Genomic DNA, 19,099 nt, shown 5'->3' on the forward strand with positions numbered 1-19,099 from the left:
TAGAGACGCCGCCCAGACGCAGCGCCCGCCTCACCCCCACAGCGCCCTCGCGCGCGCACACGCAGCCCTCCCCACCCCGTCTGCCACCCTGAGGTCGTCACGGCCGGCGCCAATCAGAGCGCGCGCCCCCGCCCCGAGGCGCCTCTTATTGGCGGTCGCCTCTGCCCATCACTCCCGCCTCCCTTTAAAACCACGCAGCCTAGCTGCTTCTCCTCCCTGATCAGCCCCCGCCTTCTCAGCGGAGTCTTCCACAACCACGGACTCCGGCACCCAGAGGGGCCTAGATTTTGAGCGCTCTGGTGCCGCCCCCTGGCCAATGGGAAGGGCGGGCTCGGGGTGTCGCGCAGGCGATAGGCCGGCGGGGTGGTGACGCCAGAGGGGCGGAGGGCGAGCGTTAGGTTTGAATTCCAGGCGCGCGGCGCGGCAGGAAGGCGGGGCCGGGCCGCGCGGGCGGGCGGTTGGGGCCGGGGCGGCCGAGGCGAGCAGCCATGGCCGAGGCGATGGCGGCGGCGGCGACGGGCCCGGCGCAGCTGCCGGCGTTGTGTAACTGGCGGCTGGCGGAGTTCCTGCGGCAAGTGGACGACACCGACCTGGTGTGGCTGCGCGAGATCCGCGAAGAGGCGGCCAGGATGTTCAGCAGGTATCTTCCCCCCCCCCGCCGCCGCCTTCCCTCACGCACCGGACCGTTAGGCGCCGTTAACGGCCTCTCCCCGCGCTCACCCTCGTCTCTCTTCCCCCCTTCCCCCGCCGCGCAGCCACTACAGCGACGAGCCGGAGCTGATGCCCAAGACGCCGTCGCAGCGGAACCGGCAGAGGAAGAAGCGCCTGTCCGCCCTGCAGGACGAGACCCAGGAGCCGGGCAGGAAGAGGTAGGCCCGGCTCCTCCCGCCCCCCCGCGCTCAGCGAGCGCCCCCGGCGTCGTCCCCTCGCTCCCCGGGGCCCTCACGGCAGGAAGGGCCCCCGCCTCCAACGGGGTGGCCTTCCTCCCCCCCCCCCCTTTCCTCACTCGCGGAAAGCTGGGGCTGGAGGCAAGGAGCTGGGGAGCAAGAGCGAAGTTAATGCTGCTTGGGGTCCAGAAAGCTGTAACCGAAAAGCAGCTGTTTGAGAAGGGTGAATTGGTTAAAGGTATAATACAAAGGCTTCTTTCGAAGGAAGCCTAAAGATGGGAGTAAGCTTCTGAAAACCTGGAAGAACTTGCTTGAGAAATGCAGGTTGCACAGAGGACAGCCTTCTCCCCACGATCTTTCCTCTAATGCTTGTTCTTTTGTACTATTAAAGGTTCAACTATGTGTTCCGTTCCAGAGCTCTTATTAACCTAGTGGTCTAAACGTGTCATAACATCAAGGTTCTCTGTTGAAAATGCACTGTGTAAATATCCTGGCTTTTGTCACTCAGTTTCTTTTTTATGTCTGCATTTCTTTTTTTTCTGGCTCTCTCTTCTTCCCTAAAATGGCTGTGTTATTTTAGTTACTTTCTGTGTATATTGAACTCTTCTATGGGCTCTTCTGCATCATTTAGCTTTGTTGTCCTGCACGTTCCAGTTTACCTAAGGAAGTGCTTCAAGCCCTGTGCTGTTTCCAGCACGTGCTTTACAGAACACTAGTAAATTGCTGTACGGAGACCTCACAAATAGAGATGTAGACAAGCTGTTTTTACTTGCTATGTTGGCCATCAGAAAACAGCTGTCTCCAATCTGCAAATGAATGGGTACAGAGCTGTGTTGTTAGGAATTTGGGTCTATTCCTGAATCCAGTTCCAGTCTAACACACTGTTTCTATTGTTAGATTATCTAGACGGCGGAAAAGCAGTATCAAACCAGTATCCTCCAAGCGATATTCTCAAAGACTCCAAAATAAAGAAAACTTGGAACTAGTCAAGGTTGTGGCTGAAGAAGTTTCCCCATCTCAGCAGTTGACGAGATCCCAGATCACAACACCTGCTAAGTGCTCAGAAGTCCCTACTGAGAAGCCTTCTGTCCAGTCAGTAGAAGGGAAGATTCCTTTAGTAGAAATCAGTGTCAATGATCGCGTCAGCGCTGAGTTACATCTGCAGAAGAGCACGTCTTCTACACCAGCAGAGAAGGTCTCCACAACTATCCTCCTGAGCCCAAATGATGCTTCTCCAAAGGAAAGCAGTGCTGCAGAATTGCAGCCTGTGCTTGCAGCCTCTATGCTGGTGGTTCCTCATACCCCTGAGGCAAAAGACACAGGAGAAAGGGGTGTATCTAAGTTGAAGATAGCAAATGCAGCTGATACTACAGTCACTGTAAATGAAGAGCCTAGGGCGGAGGAGGTAGATGTCTCTGCTCGGGTACCAGAGCATAACAAGGCGTCCGAAAAGGAGCTTCCCCAGCGCATAAGGGATAACCCAGGGACTCCTACGGGCTCTAGACTGAGCCGTCGCTCCGTGCGCAGGAGTCTGATGGGTAGACCTTCCACGATTCGCAGGACCTCCTTGGCAGAGAAATACTCACTAGCCAGCAAAAGGGAAAGCATCATCCGGAAATCTGTCAGCAGGACAATGGTCAAGAGGAAGGCAGCTCGGAAGTCATCCGTGTCCTCCAGTCGCGTGAACTGTAAGTTTGAATGTTACCAGGAAAGTTTGCTTTGCTCCATTCCTGCTTACTTTGTTGCTCTGCTGCTTTCTACTGCTGAAGAAAAGCTATGTTAGGGAGCTAGTTCTTCCACCTGGGTGCAGCAGATGATCTTCCTAGGTTAGACAAACATTCAGATCAATGTGAGTGTTCAAAGTGGCTTTCTAGAAACCTACCTGACAGAGAAACCTTTGACGTATTAACTGCGCCAGCTAATAACTTGTGGCCTACAAATTCAGCCTTGTGTATCATGTGGGAGAACAGTCTTAATGTCTTCTAAGTTTCTGTGGTGGCTGCTTGCAAAATTAAGAGGAAGCTAGTGGATGGGGCTCTTAAGCGGCTCCTAGCAGCAACCGCTTCTTAAGAGGGGGCTCTCACAAAAGCTTGTGTGTTTTCTGGGAAACAAGGTAGCTACTTTTTGAATCCACTGCTCTTTAAACAGAATCTGGCTGGTAGCTCTAGAGCCCCTGTTTTGAGAAGGAAATTCTGAGGCTGAGCTCTGTAAATCTATTACAAAAGTTTGGAAGACCATTTTAAGTTGCAGTAGAGACAGATTTCTGTGAAGAACATAAACTGATTTAAATGTTCTGATTCAACTGATTTAAATGATTTAAATGTTCTTGCTACTGGAATGCAATCATGGGATTTACTGCAGGAAAACAAAGTGATGGATGTCACCTCTTTTGAGCTGAGCAACAGGCAAAAAATAAGTGGCTGTTAAATGGTGAACGAATAAATGACTCCTGAAATGCAGATGATGCAAGATAGGCTCTTCTGTGCAGTTCAGGGTGTCGGAAGTTCAGGAGAGATTGGCTCTTTTGCACAGCATACTTGGTTCGAAGGATAGTACAGCTGAAAGAATGTTACTGTAATGTTTTAATCTACAGTGTTCTCGCTGTGTGGGATTTGTGCTGTGTAAAACTGAAGTTTCTTGAAGCGTTATCCTTGTACAGCAAAAACGGGATATATTTGGACAAACACTTTATTTTCTTCATACCAACTCAACTGTTCTATCTGAATGTTTTTCCAGAACCATAATACCACACTCCCTATAGCTTTTTCTGTGTCGCTAACAGGGTAATGCAGAGCTCCGTGTAAGCTTCTGACTCTGCTCTGAGGGCTCCCAAAGGAAAAATGAAACTGTAGGGACAGTGTTCTCAGCTGTAATTTTGATGACGAGGCACTGAAGTTGTTCTATCTGCATGGTCTAAATAAGTTTTCATGATCAGGATCTGGATTATCTGAGAGGCTTAAGGAAGGCTTTATTCCTTCCCTCTGTTAGCAAAACCTGAAAAGACTTTCTAGCCCAGTCTAAGTTCTGGATGTAAGGAGAGTAACTGTGATGTTTCAGGCAGCTCTGCTCAAACTGGTTGATGTCCGAAAGTCCAAAGCACGTGGCCATTGCATAGATGTTAAGCAGCTCCACAGTAGGTGTTGTCTCTGCTTCAGATCACACTGGATGCGTGTACAGCGTGTGTGTCTGTATTTCTTTTGATAAGTTCTCTGATGGAAGTATGGGAGCCCTGATGCAGCACGCTGTGACTGCGATGTCTGTGCTTGTTTACTCCTTTAAGATGGAGGCTGCATCTCCTTCTTAATCATTAATGGTGGTTTCCAACCTTTGTTGATACTTAAAAGCTAGATACCGTTGAGCCACCTGGAATACTTAGCAGGAAGCAGCACTCTGTAAATAATGCTGGGTTTTTAACTACTGCTAGTATTTGGATATAGTCCTGCAAAATGAGTCTGAGCCCAAACTGAGTCGCTCTTAATGTAAGCACATGGAATATCACTTTGAACTCATCTATAACTGAAAATGTGTGTTTTTATTAAAACTGTAGGCAATGCCTTCTCTAGTGCCGCTTAAGTTGCCCTTGCTTGTAGCAGCATGCATCTGAATTGCAGGGCAATAATCCAGGAGGCAGAGCAAAAGCCTCTACAAAGTCTAGAATGAGTCTTGGCCTGTACCTGTATATTAGAGCTTTGGCTTTTCTTTCCATTCAGGTCCCAGCCCTGGAGAGGTGCCAGCGGATGAAGAAACAGTTGTCAAAACTGGGTGAGGCTACCTTAAGAGATTCCTTTAGCCTTAAAATCATGGTTGGAGGCTTTCTTCAGTGGCATTTTTGATTAAAAAATGCACCGTTTGCAGATAACTATTAAACGTGGCTGCCTTCTTTCTTTTCTTGTAGGCCTCATTCTGGACCTTGTACCCCCTCAAAGTTGGTAAGTTTTGAGCAGAAGTTAAAAATGTTTCTCTTTGTGTGGACTTGTGACTAAAATGTGTTAAATGTGTCTGTTATTGGGGGATTAGAGGGACTCCAAACACAACCAAGTTCAGTCAACATGGTTGTATAAAGAAATGAATAAAGAATAAATTGAATAAAGAAAGCTTAGAGCAGTTGGCTGCTGAGGTCTAATCTTGAATACATACAAGAGCATATTTATAGTCTACCTGGTTCCATAGACTAGAGAAAGTTTGATATTGTCAAGTCAATCACAATGTTTCAAAATCAGTATGTGATCACGATGTTCCCAAAATCAGTAAAACAAAAACTAGAAAAGTTTTTATCTGGGAGAATGAATGAGCACATGTGACTCAAGGCTTATTTTGGATACAAATGGAGGTATCCTGTCAGCATCGTGTTAAAATCTGAGACGCTGCAAAGCTAAGGCTAGCTGAAATTAGAAAATAGCATTCTCTTTCTCATCTTACATAAACATATATAAATGTATACATTTTAGGAAAATAAACAATTGATACATACCAGCAATACCAAGGTCTGAATTTGATGCTTATGTGGAATAGGGACTGGCTTTCTGGCTCTTGCTGGAGATAAACTGTATGAAAATTCAGTGCTGACTCTTCATCCATGCAGATAAATAATCCTGAAATTTAAAAAAGGGTTTTAGTTGTGTGGAGTTTGGACACTATTACCATCTTGGTATTTTAAAAGCTCTGCAAATTATATAAAGCTTGTCAGTTTGTGTTACGCTGACCACAAAAATCTGCAAAGATCATTCAAGCCAAAACATCTTCCTCCAGAATTCTCACTGGCCTCATGAGGAAGATGATGTCAGGATTATGTCAGTGTTTTGTGCAGAGTTGCGTTAATTCAGTCTTTGATTGTTGAAAGTGATGGAGCTCTATGGCCTTAGCACTTCTGTAAGGAAAGACAGGCTTATACATACTTTTTTAGCTGTGCTTTTCCACCAGCTGCAAAAGTTCAAATGAATGCAGTTCTTCTAGTGGCCATGGATTTTAGCTTGTCTGAGTTGCAACTGTGGAAAAGCTTGAAGTGAAAATGTTAAGTGGGAGGGGAAATCTGCTTTGCAGATATGAGAATAGGACTAATCTGTTGTTTCTGTACCCCGATGCCTTTATAAATGCAATCTTTCTAGTCTGCATAGTGTATTTGATCTGTCATTGACCTTCATATTGTATTTCTGTGCTGCTGCTGTTGGGAGTGAAATCTTGTAGCCCACCCTGTTGTTAGCCTGGGCCACCAGGTTACCTTATCCTGTCTATCGACAGTTTTCTCGGCACGCCAAACATGGTTTCGTTCCTGCCAAAGACTACTTTTGGGGATTGAGTAACTCGAAAATGCAGTGACTCGGCAACCTCTTCAAAACAGCAAATATTTTTGTCCATAGGAATGGATAAAGACAATACCTGTATACAGGCTGTTACCTAAAGGTCAGATTTTTCTCAGGCCTGATATCCGAATTATTCAGATCATATGCTTCTGTTGGCCTACAAGATGCTTTCTACTACTATACTATACTTAGTATGTGACTCTGTATTTCGGGTGAGGCTCTTTGTCCTTCCTAACTGCTTCCTTAGTTTCCACACTTCTTTTTTCCTTCTCCTTCAATCTCCTTGGTGGCTGCCAGCCTACCTGCTGGCCAAGGTGGGTTGGGAGGTGGGTCTTGATACTTTCAGTGGACTTGATGCTTGTATTGCTAGCCAAGTGCAGGTTTCCAAAGCCATTGCCGGCTCTCCCGGAGGCATATAAAACCATTATTACAACTGAAGGAACTTCATACCAGTATAAGTGCAGAGAAGCCAAATACCACTGCATATCACATTACTAACAGAACTAGATAAATCAAGGAAATGAGCTGTTTGTAGTTGCTGTCTCCCTGCTTGTCCATTTGTCCTTGCTAAGTAAAATGAGCTGTGCCTGATTCTTTGCCTGAAGTCCAGCAACCATAAACAGATTTCCATCTTGGAAAGCTTTGTCCTTAATGGCTTATGAGTTTGCTTGCTCAGTCCGAGTAGCAAATCCCTCACTGTGGACATTCATGTTCTGTGTTAAAATCTGGGCTTCTAGTGATGACATGACAGCAAGGAGTTTACTAAGATGGTGTCCTGAAATATCTTTCACAGCTGGAGGTTAGGACTTAACTCTGGGTACTGGTACCACTACTTTCCCTTACGTATTCTCTGGCCATATTGCAGACCATCTAAATCAGTGCGACAGCATGGTTTGAAACAGTAATTGGCTGTTTCTGTGGGAGAATTGTGCCGAAACCTATTTGCTTTTTCTGCAGAATCTCCAAAGTCCAAGAATGTCACTTCGCACTCGGAACCTCAACAGAAATGAGCAGCTGCAGGAGACTAACAGCAAAGGTAACTTCCAGCGGCTTCTTTCCAGCAGAATTTTAAGAGAAGTTGTGGCTTTGTTGGGAGACTGTCTGGCAGATTAGCTACTTGGTTTGAGAGCCTAATCAGGTTCAATATGAAAGACTAATCTGATCTTTGACAAGCAAGGATTTGTTTCAAGAGATTAAGAGCTGGAAATTCTGTGCTGGAGTTGTCTTTTCTGCCCTGGGAAGCACATGGAAATAGGCTGTGATGTAATGAAGGTGGAGGGATATGTTATCAAGTTTATGGGAGGCCTAGTTGAATGCGGAAGCAAGCAGTCGCTCTGAATCTGTACAGAACATCACAGCATTGTATTAATGCCAACTGCATGACACAGGTGACTTCAGACGTCTTCGCTCTATGCTTTGAATGGTGCCGTGTGGTTACTCGCTGAAAGCAAGTAAGGTCCTGCTGTGCATAATTCATGGCAACTTTTTTGCTGTTTAGGCAGGAGAGAGAGCTGCTACATCTGTCTGCTTTCAAAGCTGTGCCAGGATGGAGGTTTTTTTGGCTAGAACTAACTGAGTAACTATGTTTTCTTTCAGAAAACAACTTCAACAAGAACGGGGAAACCCAGGAACCACCGCAGAGTGCCAGGTATATTCATAAAATCATTCAGGTTGGAAGGCACCTCTGGAGATCTCTAGTCAAGTTCCCTGCTCAAAGTGGGGTCAGTACTGAAGCGTTGTTAAATGGCTTCAATGTTTTGTGACTATGAAATTTCTGCAGTAAGTTTCCCTGCCTGTAATAAAAAAAGGGTTTAATTTGTATCTTCTATCATATTAGAAAATTTTTCTTGGATAACTACTTGAGTATACAAAATGGAATTTCTTTCAAGCTAGAACAGTTTGCATGACCTCTTTTTAAACCTGACTTTGGCACTCAGGAGGGTTTGCCATGTATGATCTATATTTCTTCCTCACAGGAGAAAGCCAAGTTACAAAAGAGCTGTGGATCAACGCTATGACAATCAGCAAGCAGAAGATGGAGGGCTTTCTCCTCCAAGAAGGAAGACCCCATCCCCTCCCTGCCCGGCCAGCAAAGTAAGATGCTTGCATCCCTGAGGCACTGCACCTAGACCTCTTGCCTGTTTAGTCTCCTGAGGATCACTTTTGGCACTCTTCTCACAGGTTGTACGTCCTTTCAAAACATTTTTGCACACTGTGCAGAAGAACCAACTCCTCATGACCCCAAGTTCTGCGGGGAGAAACGGTGTAATGAAATCTTTCATCAGGTACAACACTCCTCTCCAAACTGACCCTAAGGTAAGACAAGACTAAGTCATAGGCTAGTAGATGATGGGCTGATGGGTGTCCAAGTTAAAGCACAGATGCCAAACAACATTCCTGACCCATAATAAACGAAGGAATAACTTGAAGTTCTCTGTTTACACTTACATCAACTAAACAAACTTGTGATTAGACAACTCCCTAAGGATTTCTAATCAGACTCTAAGCTATGCCATTTCTGTAATATTCCCATGCAGTATTAGCATGTGTCAGTCAGAGGAAGGAAAACTGGAAAGAACTGGGAAAGGAAAATCAAGGGTCTTGAATGCTGCAGTTTGGTGTGTGTATATAACTGAAGTCTGCGCAGCCAAAGTCTCCTTTCTAAGGCTTTTCTAATGAGATTTTCAGCAAGTGTCTATTAAATCCAAGCTCATGATGTTCTGAGGTTTGTCAGAAACTTTGGAGCTCCTTGCAGGAAGAAATAGGAGCTTGTCCTGAAGCAAGTATGCCGATGTTCAAAGTATGCCAACAGTGTCGGGCAAATACAAGGGTGCCACTTAATGGGTGCACGCAGGGTGAACATTAGAAGCTAGTGTACGAAGCATAAATTGCTTTTACTTCTCGTATCCAACAACTTGCCTATGGAATAAGGTAATTCTAGGACTTGTTTTACTTGAGGGAGAGGGGGACATCCTGCAAAAATTCAGTTTTCCAGCTTCTAGCCTGTATGTATTGCTTAAAGCTGTCATAGTTGCACTGCTTAATGAGTCTTGCTGTATTCCCTAATGATAGACTTATCTGCTGAAGCAGTGAAGGATTCAACCTTTAATGTCAGCAGGAACATGAGTGAGATTAGATTAATCTCCATATTGGTGAAGGAGCTGATGTGATGAGAAAATTCTTCTGATTAGTGGATCCTTTGCTTCTGTTTCATTGAATGTTGTATTTTAGGTTTCATTCCAGTGCAGGCAGCTTTCCCCTCAGTGACCTTTTTTATTTGGGGACTAAACAGAACTAAGTAACACCAGAGAAATAAGATATAATCGCTAGTTCTAAATTAGCTAGTTTGGGTACAAATAACCATCAATCTTGCAATATGGAGCACAGCATAAAATAAAAAATAAAAATAAATTGCAATAATAATTGGCAATTGGTGTCATGTCAATTCAATTTGACATTGAATTAGTTTGTCTTAATCTGTTTGCTGTGACTTTAGTGCTGGCTGTATCTTGCTCTCCTAATTAATGATATATTTAGGCTGAGTTAGTTGGATTGTTTGTGAAAATGGGGAAAAATGCCCTGCATTTCTGTCCAGATGGTATATGGGGCTGACTGTGTGCCTGAAACAAACTTTAAGGACTCTAAATGGTGGTTTACTGTGAGAGAAATCTTTGTGGGAAGCATAGAAGCCAATGTGAATTTTCACTTGAAGTAAGCAAGGTGTTTCCTAGAGTACCATCTGTCCCTGTAAATCTGCAGGAAATCAGTGGCTTGGCAGTGATACTGCTTTTTTGGTTGTTTTTACTGGTGTAAGTCATGGGGCTGTCTGGAGCCTCTGCAGAAACTTCTTGGACTTTAGGAGCTGATGGTTCTGTTTCAATTTCCAAGCTCCTCTTGCTCTTAAAGATTAACTCTACTGCCTTGTTTTTCATTGCATCTGTTCCCAACCAGGGATGACCACATCACAGGCTACTTGAGCTCTTTCTCAGGCTTATGATCTCCCCTGGTTGTGGCTGCAGCTGCAGCTCCTTGGTGTTGTCTCTGGGTCCATAATTACCTGAGCAGGCTGGGGTAGAAAGAAGCCCTTGCAGCTGGATATAATCACATTTTTGATCCACCCCAGGAAAAGGAGAGGCAAAAGCTAGAGACTCTGAGGAAAAAGCAAGAGGCTGAGCAGCTGAGAAAACAGAAATTGGAGGAAGAAAAAAAACGGCGACTAGAAGAGGCAAAGCTGTGAGTATATGCTTTCTACCTTGTCCAAAGTGCACGCTCTGGGCTTGTAGGTCCTTGCATCTAGGTCACTTGTCTTGCAGATTCCATACATGCAACCAAAATTCTTGTTAGCTTGCTCTCACACTGCTAAGGCAGTATTTGTTCTGTTGGTGTCTATCTAGGATGCTACTAAAAAGTCTAACTTTTTCACCCAATTGCTGCATCAGACTCTTGCCTTAAGTCCTCTGTCTCAGATGAGGCTTAAATATTGCTAATATTTAAACTAATGGCCTACTTAGTTCATTGAATTTTGTGCTGCCCAAGAGCTTTGTTTGTTTGCTTTATATTTGGGCTGTAAGGTCTGTGGAAGGAACTCATCTAGGCTATGTGGATAAAGTCAGGCTATGTCCTACAGGAAACGTGAGGAGCGTCTGCGCAAAGTGTTGCAAGCTCGGGAACGGGCAGAGCAAATGGAGGAAGAGAGGAAAAGGCGCATTGAGCAGAAGCTAGCTCTGTTTGATGAGAAGACCGAGAAGGTAAGACCCAATGTACCTGTAGAGTTTATTGTGGAGGACAAAGAATCCGTTGAGGTAAATCATGCCATGCTAGTGTGCCTTCCAGAAGAGGAGCTGAGGCCGCTGAAATCCAGAGAATGAACTGGAAAAATCTTTGAATAAAGATCTTTCCAGAAATGTGGCATTCAGTGAGTTTGAGCTGCTGTATTGGTCTTAGTTACAGCTAACGGCAGATTAAAAGCTTTGTTTTCCAGAATTATTAATTTTATGCTTCTTAGCATGTATTCTGATGGTTTTTGTTGTATTAGATGTAAAAATATCAGAACAGAATCTTAACCCTTCCTGTGGAGATCCAAAGGAAGGTCATTTCCCTAACTATTACTGTTCAAAAATAATGCCCCGGCTCCATTGACTCCTGGTGGCAAAGAGGGGGGAAGCCTTTGCTTAATAAGTGGGTGGGAGCTCTTCATCCTTGAGATCTACTGCTATGGTACTTCACATGCCCAGAGAACTGTCCCATCTGAGACTAAGGTATTCAGCCAGATATGTGTGTCTTAGGTGCGGGAAGAACGGTTGGCAGAAGAAAAAATCAAAAAGAAAGCAGCTGCCAAGAAAATGGAAGATGCAGAGGCCCGGCGCAGACAGGACGAAGAGGCCAGAAAGCAAAAAGCACTGCAGCAGGTCTGTCCCGGGGCTCGTGTGTTAATGCCCCTGTTGCCTATCACCCTGCATGCAATTAGAATGACTGCGATCTGCTACGATCTTTGTGAGTGAGGCGGCCAGCAAGAATATTAACACTAAGCAACTGAGCAAAAATTATGATACTGGAGGGGAAATAAGCTTAGGCTCTGTCCTTAAAGCTCTCTGCAGTGCTGTGCCTCCTTTTGCAATATGTTGTGAGCTGTTATTGATGACTGCGAGGCAAATTTCTTCTGCAATCCTGGGCAGGTTCTTACTGAAGTCCTTAACTGGTGAATCGGCAAGTATTAAGTTTCTCAGTTAAGGAGACTGGACAGCGTTATGTGGAAAGAAGTAACATAGCTTAATCTGTCACCTCTGCTGCATGTGGAGAGAGATCCAGGGCATGGTCCTGGCCATTGGGCCCTTTGGGGTGCATGGTGGACGGGGTAAGGCCAGCATTAAAAATCGCTGGAAAGATGATGTAGCTACCTTGAAAGCATATACTCTACCCGTTAGTTGTGTGTTTCGCTGCTGTAGTGATAGGTGCTGAAAATTGGGTCAAAAAAGCCGACCCTAGTTTTGTTTGTTCTGGAACCTGTTCCTATACAATGTGGGGTGAGTAATTTGTCTTGTGCTTACCAGGAGGAGGAGGAACGTCGACACAGAGAGCTAATGCAGAAGAAGAAGGAAGAAGAGCAGGAACGTGCTAGGAAGATTGCTGAGCAGAGACAGGCAGAACAGGAGAAAGAAAAACAGCTGGCTGCAGAGAGAGAGCTGGAGAGGAAGAAGGAGCAGGAGAGGATCCAGGCAGAAAAGTAAGATAATTATCCATTTATGTACTAAATTTTGTGCCAGGACTTTGAAGTGAAGCACTACTGAAAAGTCCTAGCAGAAAAAAAGAGCTGTTTTGTGCTGTCAGCGCAGCTCTGGGTAATGAGCTGCCAGGAAGAAATTCTGGGCCTGATAAAGTAGCAAGTAGGGTGGGGAGTGCCCTGCAAAGCTGTAAGAAAAGAGGGACTTGCAGCAGGCCCTGTGGATGGGGGAGTGCTGCTGTGTAGTTTTGAGTGTGATAGTCTGTTACTTTGGTTCTCAGGCAACGCGAACAGCAGGAGAAGGCCGCTCGCCTACAGAAGGAGGCGTTGGCTGCTAAAGAACAGCTCCACAAGGAGGTGGAGAAGAAAGAAGTAAGGAAACTGTTTCTCAGCAGATGCTTACAGCCAGGTGGATCTGACTTGAGTAGCCATTACTAACAGCTTCATAGCTCAGCTGCTTCTAAGAACCCTGAGCTGTTGCACTTCTGGACTTAAGTTAACAAAAGGTGCTTTCATCCGTAGAGTCTGCTCTGTCCTTTTCAGAATGTGGTGCTCGCTCCCCTGAGATGGCAGCAGGGCAAGGAGAAAGGACAGATACTGCACGTCAAATTCAATTGAAGCTTGTGGCTCTTCCCCCTTTCTGTGCCCAGGTGTATCTGCACCTTTCCTTATACCAAACAATAAATAAGCCCAGACTCTTTAGAAGCAACGTCTTAATTTTATGCTTGTGCTGTTTGCTGCAGAAACACAAGTACAGACTGTAAACTTTGTCAGGTTATTTTCTGCAATGGTCAGGACAGCACAGGATAACTGAGCAGGCTTTTCTGCTTGTGGTGTTGAAGAAACTCCTGATGCAGCTGGGCACACTGAGGCTTTGCTCAAATAGCAACATGCATTTTCACCTGAACAGAGACTAATAGCCCACAAGTTATTCGAATAACTTTTGGAATGCCCCTTTTCAAGGATTCATGAAGTTGACGGGCAACCGGTGGGAGACCTGTGTGCCACTTGTCCTGCACTTAAGACTGGGTGGGATTTATCTCACTCTAGATGTTTACCATTTGAGTTAGCAGCCTTTTGGTTTCCTTTACATTCAAAAGGAGGAAAAAAACAAACAAACAAACAAAAAAAAAACATTGAGGTGAGATTCCTTTGACCTGCTTTGGATGGTTACTGTAGCATGGGATGATTTGGCCTCTAAAGAGACTATGCTACTGATCGTAGTCTCTCCAGCCTTTTCCATCTGCATATGGTCAGGCGGTTTCTGATCTTTATATCCTAAAGATCGGGTCAATAACTAGTTTTTTCAAAGCATAAGATCATCACGTTACAAGAGGAAGACAACTAATATTCTTCAGCGGGAAGATCAATGAGTTACTATTCATAGCAATGTGCCACGTTATGAGGAAAGCTGAAACTGCTGCATTGTTTTTGTTTACTGTCTGTACTGTGTTCAGACTTGCAATTAGATGTTTAGATTTTTTTTTTTGCGTGTCAAATAAATGGATCCCTGGGTTAGTAGAATAGCTTAGTTAATGAGGTTAAACTTAATTCATTTGTGACGTGGGCTTGCCAGCAGGAGGAGCAGTGGCTAGCAGAGATGAAGAGGCAGGAGCGAGAAGAGAAGACACTGCCAGAGGAGCAAAAGGCTAAAGATGTAGCCCAAACACAGCACCTAGAAAAGAAAGAGGTAATTCTGCTCTCTCTGGTGGAATTTCTTTAAGGGATCACATCAGAGAACTTTGATTCCAGCACTGATGTGCTGTTGCCACGGGCAGTTTTACCATGTGTTTTTTTTTATTTCCCTTCAAATAATGAAGGGATCCTGTAAAATCTTACCCTGGTTATCTGAGGCTGACTCCAGGTGGCCTTGAGTAAATGACCTGAAGTGAAAAGAAGGAAAGGGAAACAACAAATACTTGTCATGGTTTTCTGATTGTCAGTACAAGGAGGTGGCTATTAAAGTTCCTTTGCTTCTCTTAATTTCTTCTGTTTGAATACTGACCCCCGCAAACATCAGAGATGTTTAAATAGCGATGTTTAAGTTCAAAGATGGAAACAGCCACAGGATGGCAGCAGAGTCTGTGGGCCAATATTGCATTTGTGAACCCTACTGATGTGACTTGAGGTGATCCTAGAAGTGAATGTTCTTGTCTGGAGCATTTAAGACAGACACACAGATCTTTATTCTAGCTGCTTGCAAAGCTATGTATTTTAATCTTTTTATTTAATTATTTTAATCAAAAATAGTGAAATGACTTTCATAGGCTGTTTTCATGACTGTTTTTAGGAAGCGAAACTGTTTCCAGTTTCCTAGAGACTTACTCCTCTTAAGAACTGATTTACATTTTGTGGTTAGTGAAATGTGCAGTTCTAACTTCTCATCTTTTCTGCATTTTTCTTCAACTTTTTCTGCATTTCGCTCAGTCATGCTGTTCCTATCAAAATTACAATGAGTTTGTCCTGAGCTGATGATGTGCTATAGTGCATTTCTGAACAAGATAATGTTCAATTTAATATTATTAAACAAGACCAAGAGTTCTAGCTGCAGAATATTTGAAGGACATTGCTCAGCTGCAGCTTTCAGGATGTAGCAACTTCATTTAAGCCTTGCTTGTATCAAGTGGAACTGCTGTGTCTGTATTAGATGGATGTATTGCTGGCTTGTCCATGTCATACGTAGCTGCGTAAGCAGCCTAATTAAACAGGAGAAGGCAATGTAGAGTTGTATTCAAGTGTCCCACTACAACTCTGAAGCGTAGCATTATGCTATTGTATCTAATGACTGTTATATCCATCTTCTAGAATTCTCCTGTATGCAATTCGTACCAGATGACTCCACAGGCCCTGAAAGGTCCTAAACCCCCCAAGATAAATCCAAATAACTATGGAATGGATCTGAATAGTGACGACTCTACGGATGATGAAAGCCAGCCCCGAAAGCCCATTCCTGCCTGGGCTAGTGGTACGTGTCAGCAGGTTGAAATCTGTATTGAGAGTTCCCAACATTCCCTATTGCAGCTCTGCTCCAACTGATGATAAGACTTGGTATAAGATTTTTTTTCCTAGTTAGTCCTACTTACACAGAGGTGCTAACCTGTGGCAGTGTGGGTGGAGTGTTGAGTCAAGGACTCCTCTGCCACCTGGGACCTCATGGGATGATATTGGGGGACAGGACTCTTTAAACTGCGTCAGCTGTGCTGCTAGGGTCATTTTGCCAGTATAAGTGGAAGAATATTCTGAACTAGTGCTCTGACCTTGAGCCTGCTTGACACTGGCTTTAAAAAGCAAGACCCGTGTCCAGATGTCACGGGCCAAGTTCCAGACCTGCTGTTATCCTGGTTCTGAAATAGTCAGTTCCACTGTTATTTCATGTTCCACCTACTCAGGGGAGCTGAAATGTTGCCTGGAAACTAATTGTATCTGCAGGAGAAAAAGCTGCGAGACCTTGTTTCTTGTAAACTTACTTCAGGTCCTGGACAGAATTCAGTACATGCAATATTCGCCCTCCACGTGGTCTATCCTGAAGCTTAAGGCATTACCAGTGTGCCTTAAGGCACCAAATATTACAGGAGTTTCTCCTGTCCCACTCCTCATATGATTAGTAATGAGGGGAGCAGGGACACAGCACATACAAACAGTGTACACAGCAATTTCAATTAAAATAAATTAATGACAACTTAATCTTCTGTTTCTCCAGGGAATCAGCTTAGCCAAGCTGTAATCCGCCAGTACTACAACCCGCCCAACGTTGATGCGCTCTTTGGGGCGATTGCAAGCCCTAAGCTGGAGGACATCTTTTACAAAAGCAAACCACGCTACTTCAAGCGCACGAGCTCTGCTGTCTGGAATTCCCCGCCATTTGCAGGTGCCAAATCAGTTCTAGGTCTGCCATACAGCCTGAAAAAGTACTGAGGTGGGCAGTGGCTGTCTCCTGTGGAATGGTGGGTATGCATTTCTGTCCCACTAGGCGAGGAAAAGAGTTACTATTCAGTGTCTGTAAATCTTTAGGTATTAGCATTGAATAAATGTCAGCTCTTACTGGGCCTTTTGCATTTTCTGTTTTGGGGGGGTTRTTTCTCACTGCTCGGCAAAAYGAAACTTCTGGGAGRTCTTGCTGCTGAAAGATGCATCTCCTTTTTAACCTTAGCCTGAAGTTAGGRAACGTTTAGACCTTTAGGTCATCAGAACTCATCGCCTAAAGCAACGCGATCCTCCCCTCTTTGGCCAAGCAGGCCTGGTAGCTGCTGCCAGCTGTAGAGGAAGGTTGTCAGTACTGTTCCTGCCTGTCTCGAGGCTGAAACCAGAGTACTTGCACAGCTAAGGACCCCTGCGTGCATCTTGGGTAGAATCCAAATACGTGCTACTGAACTGCTCCAAGAACAAGATAGTAGCAGGTATGGTCTTTATCTGCAAATTGCAAAAATAGATTGTTTTTCACTCACAGACTTTATGCCAACATCAAGTGTGATGGTATGGACAAGCTATATTGATAATGATGTTACCCCAGCTCTGGGAGGTTACTGTGAGGATTTCTCTTTATTGACCTTTCTTTAATTGTTGGAGAAAGACCCTGCATGTAACTGTCTCCAGAAGAATCTAAACTAGCATAAGCAGGCTTTGTTGTTCTAGGCTTTTTTAAACGAAATTGTACAGAGGTTCTGATACAATTTTTTTTTCCAACTTAAATTTCATGTTTGTAGCACAGATTGGATTGAAATGATGAGTTTAGCCTTAATCCCTGGCTTGCTCTTTTCTCCCCTGTGCCTATTTCATTTACTCAGCATCAAAGGTGGTTTTATTTTTAGGCCTCTATTTTGCACTTCACATATTCCATAAGACAGTGTCAGATGGAGTATTATCAAAACCCATCTCTTAATGGCAAAATCTCAGCTCAGATTTTAAGCTCCAAGATCATCACTTGTTATTTTGGTCGGTCCTTCTACACCTAATTCACAAACAGCACTGAGACGTTCTCTGCAACGAGCTCCTTTTCATAAAGAGACTAGAGGCRTCACTAGAGCACTACTTGAAGATTTTTTTTAAAGGAAACAGTTGCATTATTTCTCTAGTTTGCTGTGGAAATTTGTCTTGTGCATAGGAAATCTGTCTCATTCTTACCTCAGATTCATCTTTTTCTYGAGGCTTGATTTGTTTTAAAGATGGACAAATACGTTCATGGTTGCAATTCTAGCAGGCAAAAGACTGAAGACTACCTTTTTAATGTACATATAACCAGAGTGATTAAAAAAAAAAAAAAAATGTGTTGGAGACTATACAACATGTGAGGAAACTGCACCTTCCCTTGTGCATGTGGTTAATGGACTGTTTTCAAGATGATGTCTTTAAAACTGTGTGGGTCTTTATATGTCAAAATACAGCAACTGCTAGATGCTATGCTATTGATCAGTGTATAACTGAGATGAYTGTGCTTTGATAGATGCTCTGTAGATTGAATTTTGTACTACAATCCTAAAATGAACTTGGAACCTTTTTGTAAGAAAGCTTACTGAAATGGCAGAAACGCCCTAAATGTTGAATGCCCTTTGAATGTTTGACAGTAGTTTGATAAAAGCGAGTTAAATCATCCCTTTTGGACTTCTCTTCTGGACTCTTCATAGTTTCTTACTGGGGAAACCTGCAGTATTTTGGAACCTGCCCTTTGGGTTGCTTGCGCACAGTTTCCTTAAATTAGGAGCGTTTTACCTATGGAGAACTTCGTAATTCCTTCTCTAATAGAAAATATGTATGCTGTGGTAACCTTGCAGAATTTGCTGACAAATTTATTGTTCTTTTCCTTCTGGAAACTGGAAAAGAGACAGTTTGGCATGGTGATCTATTCCCAGAAATCTTTGCTAAGAAATAATGACTTCAATCTGGTTTGAACTGACTTATATCCCTTGCAACTCACTTCTATTGTTGTCTAAGTTTGAAAATAATCAGAATTGCTGCTGCCAGATGGAGCAGGAACTTCACTCGCATAGGGTATGGAGCCACGGTGTTGGTATTTATTTAAAAAAAAAAAACAAAAAACCCCACCCTGGGAAATTCCAACTAAGATTTCTTTTTTTAAAGAAAGCTATTTTGGCTCTTGATTTCGGGTATTTTTTTAGTTTTGATTCCTGCTTGCCCCAGCAGCCTTCTCTGAGCTCGAAGTACATGTGTCTTACAGTACAGTCTTAGAGGTCTGCACACCTATTTCTGCAGGACGTGTCGGAGACGTTAAAGCATTGCACAAATTTGTAATCCAATCGTAAAAGAAAAGTCAATCTTCTTATTYCTACATAGACTATTAATATTATGTACCTCCACTTTGTGTCCTTTTATTCTTCTCTACCTTATGTCACTTCATCTATTTTCTCTTGCTCTGAACCTGTTCTGTTCCTCTACTCTAATGCCCTGAACCAGGCATGTCCCAGTATATTTTTCTCCAGTGAGCTGACCCTCCTTGGAGGCAAGGCTCTARGTGAGTGTCTTGCCTGTGGACCGAACTTCAGCAAATATTGCACAAACAGGCTTTAGAGGCTAGTCCTGAGTGAAGACAATTTTAACCATAAAAARACAGCTATTCCTCTGCTGTCCGAGACAGAACCGTGGTTAAACGCAAAGCTTTTTTTCCCTCTCTAAATCAGCTTCCAGGTTCTGTTGCCTGTTATTCTGTTATCAAACTGTTCTATAAATCAGAAGTGAAA

At 43.9% G+C, this 19,099-nt stretch overlaps 1 protein-coding gene across 2 annotated transcripts; it reads left to right on the plus strand.

Annotated features, from left to right (window-relative positions):
- The first annotated feature begins 488 nt into the window (after positions 1–488).
- On the plus strand, positions 489–18,626 carry INCENP (inner centromere protein). 2 transcript variants are annotated; one of them, XM_026082064.1, is made up of 17 exons: positions 489–640; positions 756–869; positions 1,785–2,575; positions 4,598–4,649; positions 4,783–4,816; positions 7,145–7,223; positions 7,784–7,835; positions 8,164–8,281; positions 8,369–8,503; positions 10,311–10,420; positions 10,815–10,935; positions 11,473–11,595; positions 12,238–12,410; positions 12,689–12,779; positions 13,984–14,097; positions 15,213–15,372; positions 16,108–18,626. In XM_026082064.1, the coding sequence occupies exons 1-17, from the start codon at positions 489–491 to the stop codon at positions 16,320–16,322; spliced, it is 2,634 nt and encodes an 877-aa protein (XP_025937849.1). In that variant the 3' UTR covers positions 16,323–18,626. The 2 variants fall into 2 exon arrangements, with proteins under 2 accessions (XP_025937849.1, XP_025937850.1); XM_026082065.1 differs by lacking the exon at positions 13,984–14,097.
- Positions 18,627–19,099: the final 473 nt, after the last annotated feature.

This window comes from Apteryx rowi, unplaced genomic scaffold, assembly GCF_003343035.1.
Source record: "Apteryx rowi isolate R43461 unplaced genomic scaffold, aptRow1 scaffold_566, whole genome shotgun sequence".
Taxonomy (NCBI): domain Eukaryota; kingdom Metazoa; phylum Chordata; class Aves; order Apterygiformes; family Apterygidae; genus Apteryx; species Apteryx rowi.